A 20,907-nucleotide genomic window follows, 5' to 3' on the forward strand; every position below is an offset into this window, starting at 1 on the left:
CATTCCACTCTCTGCTTCTGTGAATTTGACTCTGTCTGATTCCGTGTATACGTGAGATCTTGCTGTATTTGACTTTCTGTGGTCTGGCTTATTTCACTTAGCACAATGTCCTCCATGTCCAGCCATGTTGCTGGAAATCGCAGGATTTGCTTCTTTCTATAGGCTGAATAGTAATCCATCATACGTTTTTACAAAATTTTCTTTATCATCAAAGATTCTTGGTGTTGAGAGCTGACAATAATGGGCATCTTCCCGGCCAGATTTGGTGCTAAACTCCGCAGGCATCAATTCACCGAGTCACCGCAACACTCCCTGAGGCTGGGGCTATTATCTACCCATTTTTTAGATGAAGAAACTGAGGCTGACTGGTTTAAGTAAGTGTCGAGAGTTATGTGACTAGCAAGAGGCAGAATGGAGCCGAATCAACTTGGATCTACACTCCTTCACAATTACACAAAGCACACTAAGGTGTGTGCCTGGCACTTAGTAGCTGCTAAAGATACTTAAGCATCTCAATTCTCCAGTTTGAAACCCAGCTCTGAGAACCACTTCCCAGCTGTGAGACTTTGCACAAGTTATTTACCTCCTCAGAGGGCCACCCTGCCCACCTGTCACCTTCAGTACTTGCTAAGTGTGAGTTGAGTTTGTTCCTTAACTCGTTTCAGCCTCGGGTCCCTTAGCTGTGAAATGGGGATAATGACAGCAGCCTGAGTGTCAGACACTTAGCCCAGTACCTGGCAGCTGTCATTTTATGATAGAACAACAATGCATCCACACCCCATCCGGGGCGAGGAAGAAGAGCAGAGATGGAAACACAAACAGGAAGAATAAATTTAAAATGTTCACATCCTGCTCTTTCAGAACTTAGGGTCAAAAAAAAGATTCTCTCAGCTAAAGATGTGTCATTTTCCTTTGACTAGGAAACAAGAAATTATATGATGTGTTTCCCTTTTTGCTTTGGCTGCCAGAAAGCTCAGAGTTAAATTTAATTCTTATTCATAGGTAACTGGATAGAACAGAATCTGGGCTTAGTCTTCCTTTAAGTGATATGCATCATAAAATTTCTGTTCTATTGACTTTATTGTCCCATAACATTTAGAGGTAAGTTGAAAAATAAAACTGTTAATCAGCAGCTTGAAAAATAGGTGCGGTAAAAATAATCGAGACATATTATACACTTAAAGTTTAAAGCTGTGCATTTGAAATCAAAGCATTACCCATCATTTGAATTTTAGACAAAGATAAAAGGCACTGAAATGCCAGATACTAATTTTGAAGTGGAATTAGTTCAGATGAATTAGTTCATTTAGGGGGAAAAAAATGGTAAAAACTTTTTTTTCCCAGAGCGGTTCCCAGAGTGGGTCAGTCCTATTCTCAGGCAGAGAGGAAGGTCAGTTGTGGGTCCCCGGGGCCCACCCGGCCTGGCATTCAGCTTTTCTGAGTCCCAGCTCTCTGAGGAGCAGAGACCTGCCCCATTTTCCCATGTCAAGGGGTTTCCTGTTTATGTTTCCAGATCGTATGTCAACTCGCACAAGATGTGAATCCGCAGCAGAAGCCAAAATGACCGGAGCTATTTCTGTAAGTCAGCTTGAAGTTAAACATGGTCGGTGTGGGGAGAAGGAAATTTACGTTTAAACTAAATTTTACGCATGTTCCCATTGTCCAGAGTCTCCAGAAAGAGTGTGTGTGAGAGAGAGAGTGTGTGTTTGTATCCAAATAAGATAATCTCTCAAATTGGCCATCACAAGACTTCTCATTCTGATGATGGTTAAATAGCCAAAAGATTGGAAACAATACAGAGTCAATCAGTGGGACCTGGTAAAATGATATTCCCATGGGATGGGAAAGGGTGGCGGCATCGGTCAAGGACGAGGACACAGCCGCTTTGGAAACTAGTTTGGCAGTGTCTGGTTCATCTGAGCACACACCTAGCCGGGGGTTTCTCAGCTTTCATCAGTCTCAGAATAAAACCCAACACGGGCTTCCTCACTGTGGGCACTATTGACATCTGGGGCCGGGTATTCTCCGTGGTGAGATGCCGTCTTGTGAGTTGCGGGAAGTGTATGGACATCCCTGGACCCCGCCCACAAATGTCAGGAGCACCCTTGCCCCCACAAGTTTTGACAGCCAAAAATGTCCCCAGACAGTGTCAAAATGTTGCTACAATGCACCAACATGGATAAATCTCACAAATGTCATGATTAATCAAAACACACCCACACAAGAAGAGCACATATTATTTATGAACTTATTTTGGCTGGGGGAAGAGAGGGGCAAGGGGCTCCTGGGATGAAGGTAACATTCTGGTTCTGGATTGAAGTAGTGATTACTCAGGTGTTTTTCACTCTGAAAATACATTGTGCTGTGCACTTTTCTGTAATTCTATTATAATTCAATAAATGTTTTTTTAATGAGGCATATCTAGGTGGGTTGCTCCATCCCGTCTCTAATTTACATGATAGGTGGGAAAATCTCCAGTATACATGATAGGTGGGGAGAAAAGCAAATTGAAGAACATGAATATTGTGAGTTTGTTGATAAAGTGTTTCCAGAAGTACACACACGATGGGAGTGTAAACTCTTCATCACTGCAGAGCACCCTCATTAAAAACACTGAAGTTGCCTACATCAGCACCTCTGGACCCCAGGGATGTGCCCTAGAGAAACTCCTGCCCATTGCCCGAGGAGACTCAGACAAGGAGTGTTCACCACGGTAATGCTGGGATATCTGATTGGGGCTCAGAGGGGTTAAGTAACTTGCTGAAGATCACACAGCTCATGAATCAGAAAGCCAGGATCTGATCTCAGGTGGTTGAGGGCAGCTGGGGGGCTTGGACTCTCCAGCACATCTGCTAGTCCTGCATGTGGGTGGGATGTCCTGCCACAGCTGGCTAAGAGCTCCAGGGCCTGAGCTGCAGGTACTCCCAGGAGGCAGGCTTCTGACTATGCAGGTGAGTGCAGCATCACTGCGTGCTGCCAGCCTATCCCCCCAAACCTCAGTCTGTCTCCTTCCCAGCCTTGGGTTATCTCACAAAATGCCTGCCTTTTATTGCCTCCTACTTAGGAGGTACCAGCCTCAGTGAAGAGAGGATGCAAAGGAAAAGGCTCTCTCTCCCCTATACTGTGGGTTAACCTGGAATCCCCCTTCCTCAGGGGGCCTGGCAGCCCTCCCCTCCCTGCCCTAGCCCGATGGAGGAGTGATGGCACCTGGCCAGGGTTTGACAGATCCCACTGCCTCGTGGCAGGAAGCCAAGGGTGGCTCCTGCCTTTGGGAAGAGAGAAGCTGTGAGCTGATTGAAGAGATCAAAGGCGGCTCCATCCTTTACAGATGCAATGAGCTGCGAACCCTTTTAAAGAGAGAGAATAAGTAAACACGGGAAATGATCCTGGGCCCGGGGACAAAGAAAAGTGGTCCCATCCTAGAAACTCTTACTGGAATCTGAGCTGTTCTCCTGCTTTCTCTTCTGATTTTTGGATCATTCACCAGAGAAGTCAGATTCCTTCCCTGTTGATGGTGATGATGATGATGGTGATGATGGCCATGGTACCGGTAAGAGTGGCTCTCACTTCCAAGTGTGCTTGGGAAGTCACTTCTGAGACTTGGGAAGGTCGCTTTGGTAAGTACACCGAGTAACCCATCTAATCTTCCCATTTCCCAAAAAGCCTAAGAAGGAGGTTCTGTTGTTGGCCCAGGGCTGTCACTGAGGAAACTGAGGCTCAGAGAACGTGGATCAGGGCTACAGCCTTGACTATGACCCCGGAGTGAGACATTAAATCCTCTGCCATTCTTCATTTTAAAATCAGGAGATGAACCCAGTTACTTCCCACTGCAGTCCCTCCCCGCCAACCCCCTTCCACATCACCTTCCGACCATCTCAAATTCTGTGTGATTTGAGAGCCTATCTGTAATAGTCAGCTCGGGCTGCTGTAACAAAACACCACACCCAGGCGGCTTCAACAACAGGAATTTGTTTTCCCACAGTTCCGGAGGCTGAAAGTCCAAGATCGAGGTGCAGCAGGGCTGGTTCTCCTTGGCTTGCAAATGGCCAGTTTCCCACTTTGTCGTCACCCAGTCTTTTCTCTGTGCACACAACCCTGGTGTCTCTCTCTCTCTCTCTCTCCCCTTATAAGGACACCAGACTTACTGGATTAGGGACCCACACTAATGGCCTCAATTTAACTCAATCATTTCTTTAAAACCTTTCCTCCAAATACAGACACATTCTGAGTACTGGGGGGTTAGGGCTTAAACATAAATTTGGGTTGGGGGGACACAGTGTAATCTGTAACACTGGGCCAGATCCATCCATCTCCGCCACTCACCTGCAAGCTCCTTGATGGCAGAGTTCACGTCTGGTGGAGAAACTTGTGTTTTTTTAGCTGAGTACATGCACACTTTGTGCAGCACATGACATACATGGTTTACTTTAGTAGGTGTTTAATGTATTAGAAGAATATGTATAACAACCACATTAAACCAATAGTTTTACAAATGTGTTTAGAATGGGACAGAAAAAAGCAACACTGAAAAAAAAGATTAAATAAATAAGGTATGCTTATTTAAAAGATCAAATAAATAAGGTAGCAAAGATGATGGAGGCGGTTTCTCAAGGGCTGGAATTGGGGGAACGCAACTCTGAAGACAGATGAGCCTGACTTTATTTCCTGGTGCTCCTGCTCATTGGCTGGATGACCCTGGGCAAGTCACTCAGCCTTTCAGAGCCCTGATTTCCTCATCTATATAATGAGAATTCTGAATACACCCACCCCATATGGCTGTTGTGAGCACCACATCAGCCTCGTGACAAAGAGCACGTGGTTCCAGAACCAGGTGCCAGTCGTGGCCCTGCTGCTTGCCAGCTGTGTGACTTGAGGCAAGTTACTTTACCTCTCTGAGCCTGGTCCTTCTCTAGAAGCAGGGCATGATAGTCCCTAACTGCCAGGATGATCACAAGGATTCGATGAGCTAATTCACCTTCTGAGTGCTGTCTGGTGCATGTGAGTGTTCAGTCTACGTCGTTATCATCAGTCACTCTGGCGACGGCTCTGGGCGCAAGCTGAAGCTTGTCCATCCCAGAGGCCTTGATCAGAGGCGAGTCCCAGCGCCAGGCCAAGCCCTTTCCAACTGAGCTGATGTCCGAATTCTAAGTTGGATGTCCATATCCTGCCATTGTCCCCAGCTCTGAGGCCTCGAGGCAGATGACGTCATGGGAGCTGATGCTTTTGTCCTAAGGGCTGGGTGAGGCTGAGGGTGGGGGAGCTGCTTAAGACAGCCCTCCGCTCCCACTCCTGGTCGCTCACAGGGGTGTCCAAAGATCTTTATTTCTTTCTCATAAGCCTCTGCATTATTTGAACTTTTTATAGCGAGCGTATATTATTTCTACAATCAAAAGCAAACAAGAAAGCTATTTTCATTTTGAGAAAACAATCCAGGGCCAGTTTGCACTTTTTTAGATTCCCAGGGTCGGTTTCTGACCTCTCTGGGTCACTTGCTCCTTGGCCTGGCTCTCCATGAAAATAATCTGACAGACTGGGAGCATCTTTCTGCTTCCTTCAGCTGCAGACTTCTCGACTGTGAGGAGGAAATGAGAACGCTAGCTACCTCCTCGGCTCAAACGAATCATAGACTTTCCAGTATTTAGCACAGAGCCAAGCACCTAATGAGCACTCAATATATCGCTCCTCTGTTGTTATTCATAAGGGTTAATTCTGTTCTGAGCCAAATACCTTGTTTGCATGTTTGGTTGAGAGAGAGGCTCCCACTTTACAGATGAGGAAACCGAGGCTCAGAGAGGTAAATGGACTTCATCAAAGTTCTGATGTCAAACCACATTGCATCTTCTGCCTGTTTTCCCGAAGTCCCCAAGTCTGAATTCAGTCCAATGTCATTTCCCTCCATAAGCTAATTCTCTCTCTCTCTTTTCTATTTTTTCCAGCTCTATTGAAATAGAATTGATAAGTATCATTGTGTAAGTTTAAGGTGTACAATGTGTTGATCTGATGGAGCTGATTCTTACCTTGCTGAGGGCTCTTTGCCCCTGCCTTCACATTTGAACCATCTGAGGAGCTTTTAAAAATCCTGTTTCTTGGCCATTTCTGTATCAATTACATCAGAATCTCTGGGGGTGTGATAGTAACTTGGGGGTGTGTTTGGGTATAATACTTGGGGCCTGGTAAGAATAGTTATTAACACTACCCAGGTAATTTCAATGTGCAGCTAAGCTTGAGAACAGGTGTTTTTGAGGGGTTTATGGGTCCATCTTCACTTTCCTATAAGAAGACCCAAAGCAGGGTGACTAACTGTCCAGTTTGCCCAGGACCAAGGGAGTTCTGGGGACATGGGGTTTTCAGTGCTAAAACTTGGAAACTCCCAGGCAAACTGGGACGTGTTGGTCACCTTGGCCAGAGTCAGGTCCCACTGGCCATAAAATCCAAATGTCTCCAGGTGTCAGGCCAGTACCTAAATGTGTGCAATCGCCCTCAATGGGCAACAGGAGGTGGTATTTGAGAGCAGACAAATGAAGAGAGCGTGTCCCGCCTGAAGCCTCCACATTCAGTTGAAATGAACACACCGTGCAGCCCTGCACCATCAGACCAGACCTACCTGTTTTAACTCCCAACAGGCAACCTTCACCTTCTACTCTGGAGTCACCAGAACCACCATCTACCTACAGCAGAGTCTAGTGGACTGGTGGTTCTCAAGTCTACACTGCAACCACCAGGGGAGCTTTAAAAAAATCCTGGTGCTCAGGTCCCAGCCCAAAACAACTGAATCATAGTCTCTCGGGGTGGGACCCAGAAATCAGTATTTTTAAAAAATCTCCCCAAGTCACCGTAATGTCTGGCTAGGGCTGAAGATGAGTGCAGTGGATGACCAGATGAAGGAGGAAAGGTGGGCACTTCTTCTTCACACCGTGCCTCTATGACATCCTCGGTGTCTGACTTATAAGCCCTGAAGAGCATTTCTGTTCTGCCTGCTTTCCACAGCCACTAATGAAAATCGATACTGAAGCAACAAAGATGTCCTGCAGCTGAATGGATAAATCAACTGTGGTACATCCAGGTGATGGAATATTATTTAGCACTAAAAAAGAAAAATGAGCTACCAAGTCATGAAAAGACATGGAGGAAACTTAAATGCATGTTATTAAGGGAAAGAAGCCAATCGGAAAAGGCTACATCCTGTATGATTCCAACTATATAACATTCTGGAGAAGGCACATCTGTGGCAACAGTAAAGAGATCATTGGTTGTCAGGGGCTGGGGGAAGGAGTGACCGGTGAATAGGTGGAGCACAGAGGATGTTTCGGGCAGTGGAAATACTCTGAATGACACTACAATGGTGGGTACATGTCATTATGTATTTGCCCAAACCCATAAAATGTACAACCCAAAGGTGAACCCCAATGTAAACTATGGACTTTGGGTGATAATGATGTGTCAGTGTAGGTTCGTCAGTTGCAACAAGTGTACCATCTGGTGAGGGATGTTGATAATGAGGGAGGCTGTGTGTTGGGAGCCGGGGACAGAGGAGACATGGGAAATCCCTATGCCTTCCACTCATTTATGCTGTGAACTTAAAACTGCTTCTACAAGAATGAAGTCTTTTTTTAAAAAAAATCAACACCGAATAAGTGCTTCCAACTCATTCATTCATCAGGCACCACTGAGCCCCCAGGGCCTGAGCCAGCTGAGTGCTGGGGGGTCAGGGTGTCTGCCAGGTGGCTGGCCTCTGCTGTGTGACACTGGGCAATGAACTTAGCCTTCCTGTGTCTCAGTGATTTCCTCCACGTCGAACGTCAGCTTGAGGCACCTTGGTCTCAAGTCCTGTCTGTGGCCATTCCAAGTGGGGCTGGGGACCCAGGATCCCGGACCTATGGGCCCTGCTGAGGTGGAGAGAGATTTTGCACAATGGTGGGAAGGCAGCGGGGTTTTCTGGCATTAGAACAATATCCTGTGCAAAAGAGGGGAGAAAAAGGTCTCCTGAGTCACTGGAGGAAATTACTCTGGTCAGTGGAGAGGGAGGAAACTGCGTGCACATGTGTGTACATGCATGTGCTTAGGTGTGATTACATATGTGAGGGTGGGGGGTGGTGGCCGTGACAGCGGAGTGTGTACATGTGAATGCTTGTGGGCAAATGTGAATTGTGTATGTATGAACTTGCATGAGGACTTGGTGTCTGTATGAGGATGTAGACCTGTGACTCTAAGTGTGTGTATTGCTGTGAGTTGTGGGTGTGTGTGGTGGAGATATATATAATGTGTGACTATGTACGCATGTGCACATTTGTGTGAGTGAGCGTGGCGTGTTATGAGCTGGGTGTTGGTGGGCAAGTTACTTAACCTTTCTGTGCCAAAGTTCTCCTATGTCTAAAATGAAGATACGTGGTGAATTCTTTACCACCCCTGCCATTGACAGGTGGAGTCCATGCCATTTCCCCAGGACCTGTGGTTTGTTCTGACCTGCAGTTCTACATCTGCACACGTGGAACACTCCCCTTGGAATCCAGCGGCTGAGGCCTGAGAAGCAAGAGCTAAATGGTGAGGCCACATGGAGGGAAACTGGGGCATGCGGGTCCAGGGCCAGCTGAGCTCACAGCCCATGAGAGCGAGTCCTACTGGACAGGCTTGTGGTCCCAGTTGTCATCACAAGGAGCAGAACTGAAACCGAGCAGGATGCTGCAGGGCCCTCCCTAGAACAAGCCCCTTCAGTTCCCCACTTCTTGTTTGTAGAAAAAGCTTTAGTCTCCTAGGCCTTCCCCTGGGTTCCAGAGAGCAAGCTCGAACAGTTAATGATCAGAGAAGTGAAAACAATAGGGTCACAGGACTTCTAGTTCCTCCTGAAGGGACACAGATAACAATCTGATGCATATCTTTGAGTTGTTCTGCAGAAACTAAGACACCCCCCCAACCCACCCCTGTGGAGGATGGTGACTACATGCTGACCACAAGCCTGTAGACTCCGTACTGGTTGGAACCAGAAGGTGGATGGTTGAGATTCCTGAAACATCACCCTGTGACCTCACGACCAGCCAACCAGAAGAAGGTCCATGAGCCGGTCACGCATCCTGCAACTCCTAATGTTGCCTTTCAAAACCCTCACCTGACAGCCGTTGCGAAGGTCTTTTGAGCCCAGCTGCCTGTTCTCCTTGTTTGGTGCCCTGCAATAAACGCTGCACTTTCCTTCACCACAACCCCATGTCTCTCAACTGGATTTGCTGTGCAGCAGGCGAGCGGACCCAAATTCAGCTCGTAACAGAACGACCAGCAGAGCTCAATTAACACACAGACTCATGAGAGATAATAATGGTGGTGGTGATTTTTAAGCCACTAAATTTTAGGGTGGTTAGTTATGCAGCAATAGATAACTGAAACTTCACAGAGAGTTTTCAGGCACTTAGAACATGGGGTCAGCCAACTTCAACTGTGAAGGGCCAGGTAGTAAATATTTTAGGTCTGGGAGCCATAGGGTCACTGTCAAAATGACTCAGTGCTGCTGTTGTGGTCCAAAAGCAGCCACAGACAATGCATCAGTGAGGATGGCTGTGTTCCAATAAAACTTTATTCACACGAACAGGCTGCATTTGGCCCAAGCACTGGTGTTTCCCCAGACCTAGAAAACTGCCTGAAATACTGTAAGTGCTATGAAAGTGTTAGCTACGAGTGCATGTGTGTGAGTTCAAGAGTGTGTACGTCTGTGCACGCATATGTGCACACACGTGTCCGCAGGTGAAGCACGTATCTGGATGAGTCGAAATGCGTGTGGAATCTGTTTAATCCTTCTGTGAAAACAAAGCAGCAAGCTCGTACCGGCCAACGTTTCAACGCAGCTACCCCGGGCCTTCCTGCTTCTGTTCTGAGGAGAAAGGGAAGCATCCATTGGAGAAAATCGGGAGAAGAGCGAGCTGGTGTGTCCTGTCATTTTCATCTGGGTTGAGTTTGGAGGGAAGCCATCCTCGGTGGCTGGGCTACTGGAGACGCAGCCCCCGCCTTCCTGTCTGCTGAAGGATGAAGTCAGCCCTCTGGGGGGAGGGGGAGGGGATGCCATAAAAATGAAAAAGGAACCCTAGAGCTTTTAAGGAGGGGCTTGGAGGAGGGTGGAGAGGAAGATATCCCCCGCCTCCCTGTGGTGGGTAGCTTTTCCAGGCAACTTGTAAACATCTGCCTGCTGGTTTCATTTTGATCTCCCACTGTGGGACTCCTGAGGGGCTACTTCCTGCATGACTAACCTCCTTGGCTCTGTTTGCAAGGATCAGAAATGCATCAAGCGTTTGCTTTGGAGCCAGTAGATGTGGGTTCAAATCCCTGTCTACACTTACTTACTAAGTGGCATTGGGGCATTCAGCCTCATCTTGCCCAGCCTCAGTTTCCTTTATTGTGAAATGAAAGTGATATTAACACCATCTCCTCGGACTGTTACAATGATCAAATGAGGATACTGTGTGTCAAGCCTTTTGGCAAGGAGCTTCGCACACAGTAAGTGCCCTGCCAGGTGACACTGAGACAGAACCCACGGTGGGTTCGTGTACTGGGTTCCAAAATCTCCAAGACGCCTTCCCTAATTCCCTGGGGCTGCCCTGAATTCCTTCTGAATTTCTGATTTAGCAGAATCCTGTTTCTTCCTTTCAAAGCTTTCACCTCTCTTAGTTATTCAGCGCTCATTGGCGTGCTTGTTTGATATGCATCTGACTCCTCCAACAGACTGAAAGCTGCAGCCAAATGAGCTGGTGTTTTTTGCCAACACCTCTGTCCCCAGGACCAGCACAGGCCTTGGCACACAGTAGGTACTCTGATTATTTACTGAGTGAGTGAATGGAGATGAAGCACTTCACAATTTGGAATTTTCTGGGGCCCTAGGGAAGAAAATTTTCTCCATATTTTTAATCAACACATGAATTTGAGGGGCTTCCAATGGGGTCTTGCAAAATGGGGTTCGGATAGGAGCCCTCTTCAGCATCATCGTAGATTAGTTAGGACAGGCCGGGCTATGCTGCTGAAACAAAGAAACCCGATGTTTCATTTCTCGATTCATTTCAGAGGCCCAACATCACAAAGGTTGATTTCTCACTGATGCAAAGGCCAGTATGAATCAGGAGAGTGACATGGACCTCCGTCCTCTTAGAAATGCCCCAGTTCCATCTTGTGCTGCTGCCATCTTCACACATATCTTTTATTGCCTCTGCAGGATCATGACCAGTCGCTTCTGCTCCCTACCCACTGGTCAGAACCAGCCACTCGGCCCTGTGTAACTGCAGGGGCGCTGAGAGACGTTGGGTTCCTCAAGGATATTCAGCAAGCAGCAGAAGCATCTCTGCCACGTGTAGGAAGGGCTCAGACTTCTCAGTCGGTGTACTGGGTCTGGGTTTAGTGAGAGGATGCCGAAATGCATTTTGAAAACATGGAAGTGGAGATCCCTGCCAATTAGACTGCTTTTGAAAATCAGTTATTTATCAGAAAAAAATAATTAATCATTACAAACCCTATACTTAACACATGGAGCAGTATTTCCAGTGCAGTTCCTTGCTGTACAAGACCCTGAGGCCTCATCTCCAAATGCCTCAAGCGTTTTTCTCCATGGAAAACGTTTTAATGGTTTCATTTTGATAAGAATCAACAGCCACTCATCAGAGGCTTAGCTCTTAATTCGAGGAGACCAATGATTAAACCATAAAGATAAAAATCTTTTAATGAGATAAGGTCTTTAAACGCTTTTAGTTTGAGTCTGGTACACAGTGGGACTTCTAGTGCGTTCTCTCCTGGCTTCACTGGAAAGAGACTTGATGGACTGTAATTATTTTTAAGTGCTGGCTCAAAGTCACCGCATCTAAGATGGGGGAGGGGGGAGAAATTGAGACAAACTGTGGGCAAAACCATTGAATATTCATGAAAAGAGACAGTATTTTGTGAATATAGTATAGGAGGTATGTTCTCTCCAGGCTAAAAGATGAAAAAAATGAGGAAACCTTCGCTCTGAATACAGAGGCTTTTCTTTGCTGATAAGTTTCAGGGTGACTCTGATGACTTTTGTTTTACTAAAAAAAAATTTTTTAATTGTTTTCACATCCCTGGGGTTGTAGGAAAGGGGAACCGCTAGCAGGATTAAATCCTGTGTCCGCATAGCAATGTTTCGCCTTGGATTCTGTCCTGGGATTTTATTCTCACACCATCACTGCCACCACTTCAGCTGCCTGTCTCTGACACAAAGCAAACCTCACACATACCAGCTGGTGGTTCCACAGCATCTACTGAAAGGCAGAAGGCCATCTGATCTAAGTCTGTGGTTCACAACCCTGGCTGCATGCTAGAATTGTCCATGGAACTGTAAACAGTACTCACGCCAGAGAGGGCCAAGTTCAAAAGTGATTGCCATTTCCTCCTCAGGTGGATCGCCAGCGTCTTGGAGATCAGTTCAGACTTCCACTGTGGTTCACAATTTTGCCATCAAAGTGTGGCCCCTGGATCAGCGGCATTGCCTGCATCTGTTAGAAAGGCAGAACCTTGGGTGACACCCCGACCTGAGGAATCAGAACTTGCGTTCAAATGAGACGCCCAGGTGGTCTGCAAACTCCAGCTTGAGAAGCTCTGGCTTCCAGAACCCCTGTGCCCTGGTGCCTTCCTTCCTCTCCCACCTCATCCTCTGCCACTGAAGCCTCCTCCCTCCTGCCCACCCCCACGTTCCAGCCAAACCGACTGCTCCTTCCACCTGTGTTTGTGCTTTCCTCTCCAGCCCAACTCCCTTCACTTAGCGAATTCTTACCTCTCTCTGGATCTCAACTGAGACGTCACTTCTTGCGAGCAGCCCTCCCTGATGCCCCTGAACTGCATGAAGTGTCCCTCTTTTGTGCTTCCTCACCTTTCCCCCACCTAGCACCCACCACATTGTTCGGAAATGACTTTTTTTTTTTAATTGCTCTTTCTGGTTTTTTTGGGGGGAGTATTTAGGTTTATTTTTATTTTAGTTATTTATTTTTAATGAAGGTACTGGGGATAGAACCCAGGACCTCATGCATGCTAAGCACATGCTTTACCCCTGAGCTATATACCCTCTGCCTAGAAATGACTTCTTTAATTGCCTGCCTCTCACACCAGTTTGCCAGCTCGTAAGAGAGACCATATCTGTCTCGGTCACCTCTGTGTGCCCTCAATGCCTGGGGACAGAAGATACTCAAGAATTGTTGAAAATTAAACGCAATGTGCCCCACCACGCCTTTCCCCCGGGGCAAATGTTTAATCAGCCAGTAGCTGCAGGTTTCCCTACACATCTGCCTGGCTCCAAGGTTTTGAAGAATCCTACATGGCCTCCAAGATTCTATCTCTCACTAAGCCTGGTGGTTTTTCATATTAGCAAATGTTTACCATTTGGAGAGGGCCCCGGGGGCCTAAGAGATTTCTGGGCAAAATTCTTGAGCTATAAATTAGCCACAGGCCAAGACTTGAGTTGTATTTGGGGTAGTGTGTGAGAGTAGGGGGTGGAGGGGGGAGGCTGAGGAGGGGCAGGGCCAGAAGGTTCTTGGGTAGAAAAAGACTTGAAGGCAGGACCCTATGCTGCCTACAGAACTAGGAACTGGCATGATGAACTCTCACCTCTGTACGGCGCCAATTCTGTACAACGATCCCAGCCTTGCTGTGTCGAACAAGACTCCCATACACCCCGACCCTGAAAGTTGTGGAAGGAACCACAAGCCAGTGCAGCCCCAGGCCCGCCCTCCAGGAAGATGAGAGCCCCCCCCCAAACCTGATGTTCAGTCCAGAGGTTTTGACAAGTTCCTTTATTAATAAAGCAAAGTATGAAAGAACAAGGTCCCCAAATGACCCATATGATTAAAAGTGCAAATTTACTCCAACCTGAAATAGAAAACAAATGGCTGGCCTTGACTGTTTGGGCCATGGAAATGTGGTGTGATTAAAAAGCCTTTTTAATCACACAACTGTAGCAGCTGAATCATGTTTACCTCTTTGGTCTCTGTTATTGGAATAAAACATAGACTATGACTGCAGCCGATAGACTGTATCATAGTACACAGTTTGGGGTTGGAATACACACTAAAAATAACAATAAACTAAGAGGAATGTTTTAAAGTCAAGTGACTGAATCAAGGCACTTTTTTTTTTTTTTAAAGAAAAAGGTGCTAAAAATATTCCTGAATGTCTGATAATTCAGTACTTCAAAAACCAGGTTATACATAATTTAGCTGCATATTTTTGCCTATTCTGTCTGCATAGATATCTCATATATCTTCATCCTCTCTCAATTTATACTTGCTTTATCCCCAGCAAATCATGTGCTACATAGGTTACAAAAAAAAAAACCACAACAACAACAACAAAAACAGTAGTGTCTAAGAAACACACATGCAATTTTAAAAAAAAATTAACAAATGCCACAATGATAACACTGAAGTTTCTTCCTTCTCGAGGGCTACTGGAAACGTTCATTTTTCCCACCGCTGGGGAGGGAGGTCATAACCTTCCTGCACGTGGACAGGAGAAGTTAAGTCTTCATCAAGGTCAAAAGCCACATTTTACAGAAAAAGTGACTTACTCCACGAGGTTAAAAGAGACACTCTGGAAGGTTATTAGGTTAATTCCTTCAGAATGCTGGGATGTCAATTTTGGTGGGAGCCACGGAGTCAGAAAGGGATAGAAACATCTGGTCAGAACAGTACTCTTGGCAGCGGGGATGGGAACAAAGCCTAAAAAGCTGGGTCCGGAGACCAGCACTGATGTTCTGGTGTTACGACCACCAACCACCATTGCTAAGACACGGGCTAGGCAATGACTAAAAAAAAATACTAACTAATTTAAAACTAAGAATGAAACACAAATAGAGAAGAAACAAGTTATTCTGCAATCCTTCCTGATTACTCATCTGCAAACTCTGACAGAGCCAAGGAATTTAGCCCCAGCTCACCAGGAAGGAAATGCCAAGGACTGGCCCCCGGTGGTTTGATGTAGGATCTGACTCCTCGGCTCCAGGATGGAGAATCTTCCTGGGGACCAAGAGCTCAGTGTCATCTGTGGCCATGTTAATTTTGGGGGTTTGTTTCTACAATAAAGGTTAGCTCTGAGACATAAAGAAGACCTGAAGTATGACACCCCCCACCATGTATAACAACGTCATACCCATAACAACAAATATGACCTTTATACATACTTGAGGGCTCACTGTGTAAGGCAGGAGTCGCAAACTGGTGGCCCCCAGGCTCAACCAAATGTCATACTTGGCCCACATGGTGTTTTGGACATTTTTTAAAATTATGTTGTTTAAAAATCAGAAAGTTTCATTTTTTAAAAAAATGCTGATTTTTAAAATTTCCAGCCCCACTCGACCCCTTTTCCTCCCACATGGAGCTGAGCAACGGCTGCCCCTAAGACGGGCACGTTCCTCCCCAATCCCAACCCGCCCCTTCCCTATTTACCTCCCGACCTCACCCTGCAGGCTGCTGAGTTTGCGACTCCTGGTTTGAAAGAGCACATATCTAAAAACGTGTTTCCTAACCCAAACCTCTCTCGCACCCTCGTACAATCTCCACCCCATCTCTCCACCTGTCCATCTCTTCCTTCCACGTCCATCTTAAGTCCTTCCTGAAATCTTCAGACTTCTCTTGGTTTGCTCACCTTCTCCCTTCTTTCTGCTTCAGTTTCATTTTGCAAAAAAACATCTCCTTCTCTCAGCCCACGAGCATTCCAGGATGGCTCCCAAAGGCTGGTCCGTGGGAGTTCCTGAAGGGTTGTCTCAAGGCAAAATGCCTGAGTCATCTTCCCAAAACATTTTCTTCGGGCACTGGCTGGACAATTAATCTTCTTTTTTAAAAATCATGAACAGTTTTGAGCTTTCTTGTATGAATATTGTATGAGAATATTTGCATATATGAATCTCCAGTACCAAGTATACACTGAAAATGTGTACATTTCAGATCAAGGAGATGATGGAGCCCTAATAAAATACATAATTGAGCTTAATTTAAGTGCCTTGGGCAGCCATCATAGCTGGCTACAAAGCCGTATTATTTCATTTGTACACAGTACATGTTTTGGATTACTAAACATTGATCAAAATTGATCGAAATCTCTAAGTTTTTGGTTACCATGTTCAGCATGGCATTTAAATAAAATATTAATATTTTAAAAATTCACAAACACAATGCCCCATTAATTAAAAAAATAAAATTTAAAAATCTTGAGGATGGATGAGGCTTTGGGTAACTAACCCTAAAAAAACCAAATGAACAAAGAAACTACAAGAACAGTATGTTACCAGATTCAAACTTCAAAATGCTATTCAAATAAAAAAAAAAGAAAGAAAACTATCAACTCAGCTAGAGATATTCGGAAAATTCGGCTTTTAAAGTTTTATAATCCCTCCAGTAGCCTCGCTTTCCCTCACTCCCACTACAGAGGAAATTATAGCTGAGTATGGAAATATTATAAATATATATTTATATAAAGATCTACTTACTCTTGGCATTTATTTTAAAAAGTAATTTAAAAAAACACTGTGCAGTTTATATCTTTGCAGGAAGTTGGCAGACTGACCCCTTTGCTAAATGCAGTACCTTATGACCTAACACTGACCTCAAAAGCTAAGAATGACTTTGTGGTGTCAAGGGGAAATGTCCCCAAAACAACCTCAAAGGGACAGCACAACGTTTGCAACTGTTTCTCTTACAGTCCAAGGATGCGAAAGACATATGAAATCTCTGCAGCTCTGCTGAGAAGAATTCGCTATAAATCGTTTATTCACAACAGTTTCCCCCACAGTGGCCAAGTGGGTCCCCTAAAGAAAGTTTAAAGAGTTCCCTCAAAGTAGCTCAGAAACTAAACAATGGCCCTATTCAGTGGCTACTTCTGTCTTCCAAGTTTTACCTTTAAGAGTCTCTGTTTAAAAAAAAAAAAAGAGACCCAAATTATAAAAGAAAAGTCCCAAAGTACATCACTGGGGCTGGCTGTATTTTCTATTTGGCAGACAATGACCATCCTAAACTTTGAGTTTCAAGTCGACTGATGCAGTTGAGGGCTGTTAGAAATTTGGGCGGGCAAGGAGGGATTTCAGAACTGGCTAGCTGCAAAATCCACCCGGCCTGGTGGTATTTACGCCCAAAGAGAAGAAAGAGCAGACATCTGACAAGGGCTGTCTCCCTCCATCTCTCCTCTGCTGTCCTTCTTCTCTGTTGACCAACTGGGAAATAACTGATCTTCAAGCACAATGCCCAAGATACTGAACTCTAAGTCGAAATACCTTGCAAGACTTGTGCTGAACCAACCACTCCTTGAAGGTGGCCTTAGGGCCACTTAAAAACCCACTTGGGCAATGGGAGCAAAACTTCCCAACCACAAAGGATCACTGAGCATTGGCTGGGAGCTCTAACTGCAGCCGGGCACTTCCTTGCCTCATTAAACTTGGAAAGAAATCCCCATGCAAAGGAGTTTGCTGAGAAGACTTAAAAAAATAAAGAAGTTTCTGTCTCCAGCCAGCAGCAAGCCCTGCCAACACACCTTGCTAGGTAAAGAGTGAAATACATCTTTCTTGAGACCCAACATGTTTTATGCCCTCACCAGTGTTGTCTGAAACATGTAGCTTGTTGCCACTCTGCACTGTGCCTGGCTTATAGCAGGCACTCAGTGAATGGGCACGGACTGGTACCCATCCCTGTGTGCCTGGAGGGATGTTCAGCAGGCCTGCTCGTCAAGCCTGCACTCTTCTTTATAGTTAATGTAACTGGCCTCCCTTTCAGATGCAACACTTGGCACAAGCGATTACCACAAAACGAAAGAACTGATCGAAAGAAACTGCTATTTGCTCTGAAAGTTTCTCTAAGCAACTCCTGACTGCCTCTCAACAGCGGTGTCTCAGTTCTTCATAATGCTGTCAAACACTTGTGATCATATCATTTAAAAACTATATATGAATATTAATGTGAATAGTGGAAACTACGTTCCTCAGAACCTTAGCCCCTAGAATAGACCTTCAATTCCAGTTGTCAATAAAGATTCAGTTTTGTTTTGTTTTGTTTTTTAAGGACAATCAGGAACCCAGGACCTACCAAGTAGTTGTGTCAGAAAACCACTTGCTTCTTTAAATTTGGGGGCCAGAGAGATCTGTGTCTGAACTTCCCTTGCAGTTAGTTCTGGCTTCCCTTACTGGACTTCCCTAAAGCTGGATCCCTCTGCAGAATCATTCCACACAAACCAACATTTGGATCGACTCTTAGCTGCTGACGTTGGACGTCTGGCCCAGGAAGATGCCATAACTATACTGGATTGTCGAGCCACGAGTGATGTTTAAACATCACTGAAGCCACCAAATGTCACCCTCTGAGCTTTCCAATACCTTTTGCAGCTCATTTCCTTGCTTTGAACTGGCTTCATTGACACCCCCCACCCCCCACCCGGTGGGTGAGGGAGGTTTCAGGAGCTCTAGGCCCGGTGAGGGCGATGTCAGGGTTTATGGTTCATCTTCAGGGAACCCCTGGGTGCGCTGGCTCCGGGGTGGGGGACACCTGGCAAGGTAGCGGGGACCCCCATAGGCCCGGAGAAGCTGGGGCAGTCTTCGCCACGTGGACAGCAAGCGCGCCGCCGCGAGCTCCCGGGCGTGCCTGTCGAAAGCAGCCAGGAGGTCAACTGGGCCAGCTTCACGCAGGACCTTGGGCAGCGGGCCCACCTCAGCGGCTGCCCCGCCAGGGCCCAGGACGCAGTGGAAGAGTGTTCGGCGTTGAAGCAGGCAGCCCCTAAGGAACTGCACGAGCTCTTCCAAGCGCTCGCCCAGGTGTGCCTCCTCCCAGCCTTGTGCAGGAGCCCCCTCGCGCAGCAGCACCGCCAGCAGCACCGTCTTGAGCACGTATGAAGACAGGATGCGTCCCCACTGGGTGGCGGCCGTCGGGTCCAGCCCTCGGGCACCCAGGTCTCGAAGAGCTTTAAGCAACTGCAGACACTTGAGGTAGCAGGCACCTGGAGGGGCCCTTTCCTGCAGCCAGCTTAGCAGCTTCTGCTCCTGGCGCGCTGTGTTCACGCCCCATAGCGCATCCCCGCGCAGACCTCCTGGGAGCTCCGACAGGGGCCCGACGGGCGAGGGTGGCAGTGGTGGTGCCACCAGGAAGACGCTGTCGCCCAAATGGACAGCAGGGATGAGACGCACGGCCATGGAAAGGCGGCAGCAGCCGTAATCGGTGCGGCAGGGCAGGATGTGCAGGGTGGGAGGCTGCTCCAGGCCACCCGGGGTTAGGCTGACCCGACAACGCCCCTCCAGGCTGTAGCGCACGGTGGCCAGGGAGCGCTGCAGGTGCGACTGGAACCAGCGCAGCACCAGTGTGGCCGAGAGATGGCGCCGCCCACGCACATCCACGCAGAAGCCGTCGGCGAAGGTTTTGCAGTCCCGGAGCCACTGGCCTCCGGAGGCCCCCGGCGGTGCCTTGAGTGCGCACACAAAGCAGCCGTGGAAGGCTGGGGCCAGCTCGGGCTCTGCGCCCAGGCTCCGGGGCTCCAGCGCCACCAGGGGCGGGAGGCGCAGCGGCACAAGCACGTCGAAGCCGTCGGGCCGGCGGATTTTATGCTGCTCGTAGGCACTGCCCACCTGGATAAAGTCTCCGCGGAAGGCCAAGGCCAGCGCCCCTCCGGGGATGGGACCTGGGGACCCCCGAGTGCGGCCAGCCCGCACCAGCTCGCCCACGATCCGGCTCACGTGCGCCTTGCTGTGGCCCAGCACGTGCGGCGACAGGCGCACCTCATGCTCGTAGTAACTCTCCAGCAGGATGTCGAGGCTGGGCTCTCGGAAGTGTCTAGGAGAGAAGGCGGAGTGGCCCCCCAGGCGGGGGGTCCCGGGCAGGAAGCGCTGTCGAACAGTTTGGCGACAGCGCAGGAGGATGTAGCCGAGAAGGAGCAGGACTGCCACCTTGAGCAGCGGGAAGCCGCCATCCGCGCCGTCGGGCGGTTCGACCCGGGCGCCCCCGCTTCCCCGCAGGACATGGTAGAGGCACACGAGGGCGGTGCAGAGGCCGGTCACCAGGGGCCAGAAGACTCGCAGATTGAGGGTGTAGTGCACAGACATTCCGGGCGCCCGGGACAGCGGCGGCCGAGCAGCCCAGGGCGCGAGCCCCGGCTGCGCCCCCGACCCAGCATGCGCGCAGCGCCCGGGCAGCCCCGCTGTCCCGGTCTCCTTCGCCTCCGGGGCGGCTCCCCCGTCGCAGGGCCGGGGGAAGCCGCCCTCCAGCTCGGCCTCCTTTCCCAGCTCAAGTGTTCCTTCCAGCTGCGGCCCGCCCTGCACGCCCCGGCTCCCGGCCGCGCCCTGCGCGCTGCGTCCGGCCTCCGGCCCTCCCCGCCCGGCGCCCCGGCGCGCTGCTGGCGGCCGCCTCCGGTCCGGCCCGCTCGCCTGCTACCCCGGGCCGCCCTCCTGGTGCAGTGGGCCCCCGGGGTACCCCGCCGCTCCCCTCCGCGCTTGTTCCCGTTACTCGGTCCGGGGAGTTTCCTCTTCCGAGGGGAGGCGAGGCCGCGCCAGCTAGCGGGGAGGAAATGCCGAAGTCTGGAGCCGAGCGCCGAGCCGGCGGGCGGGGTCGGCCCTCTCCCGGGCCTCCGCCTTAAAGCGACGCGGGGCGACGGGAGGGACTTCAGGACGCGCTTGCGACTGGCCTCCCGCGGGCCACCCCCACCGTCCCTCCCCAAGGGCAGAACTAGGAAGGCCCTGATTGCGGGGCGGTGGCCTTGTCCCGGGAGCTTCTGGAGTTGTGTTCACACAAAGTTACACGAGGAAGTTGAAAGGAGGGTAAAAGAGCGCACAAAGAGACTGTACCTCCCCCGCAACGCGCCCCCCATCCCCGCAAGTCGTGGTAGTGTGGCAAGTCCTGGAAAAGAAGCGGCCCCCGCCACTGTGCCGCTGTCCTTTATCAAACCAGCACTCTCTGAGCACCTACTATG

At 48.6% G+C, this 20,907-nt stretch overlaps 1 protein-coding gene and 1 long non-coding RNA gene across 4 annotated transcripts in view; one reads left to right on the plus strand and one right to left on the minus strand.

Moving 5' to 3' along the window:
• Positions 1–9,194, plus strand: part of LOC116147209 (uncharacterized) — a 29,092-nt gene extending 19,898 nt beyond the window's left edge. Inside the window, exons 4-9 of the long non-coding RNA XR_010377671.1 lie at positions 1,514–1,578; positions 2,595–2,713; positions 3,488–3,617; positions 6,624–7,342; positions 8,420–8,541; positions 8,881–9,194. This is a non-coding gene — a long non-coding RNA (uncharacterized LOC116147209). The remainder of the gene's footprint in view (positions 1–1,513; positions 1,579–2,594; positions 2,714–3,487; positions 3,618–6,623; positions 7,343–8,419; positions 8,542–8,880) is intronic.
• A 2,188-nt stretch (positions 9,195–11,382) lies between these two features.
• On the minus strand, positions 11,383–20,571 carry ITPRIPL2 (ITPRIP like 2). 3 transcript variants are annotated; one of them, XR_010377670.1, is made up of 3 exons: positions 18,332–20,571; positions 12,337–12,479; positions 11,383–11,824 (listed from the first exon to the last, which is right to left on the minus strand). XR_010377670.1 is itself a non-coding variant. In XM_031433144.2 (1 exon), the coding sequence occupies exon 1, from the start codon at positions 20,042–20,044 to the stop codon at positions 18,446–18,448; it is 1,599 nt and encodes a 532-aa protein (XP_031289004.1). In that variant the 5' UTR covers positions 20,045–20,571; the 3' UTR covers positions 13,755–18,445. The 3 variants fall into 3 exon arrangements, 1 of the variants encoding a protein (XP_031289004.1); XR_010377669.1 differs by having other exon boundaries at positions 11,387–11,824; positions 18,045–20,571; XM_031433144.2 differs by lacking the exons at positions 11,383–11,824; positions 12,337–12,479 and having other exon boundaries at positions 13,755–20,571.
• Positions 20,572–20,907: the final 336 nt, after the last annotated feature.

Source organism: Camelus dromedarius, chromosome 24, assembly GCF_036321535.1.
Source record: "Camelus dromedarius isolate mCamDro1 chromosome 24, mCamDro1.pat, whole genome shotgun sequence".
Taxonomy (NCBI): domain Eukaryota; kingdom Metazoa; phylum Chordata; class Mammalia; order Artiodactyla; family Camelidae; genus Camelus; species Camelus dromedarius.

Coding starts and splice junctions, on each gene's coding strand:
- ITPRIPL2 (XM_031433144.2), bottom strand. CDS start 20,044: ATGTCTGTGCACTACACCCTCAATCTGCGAGTCTTCTGGCCCCTGGTG.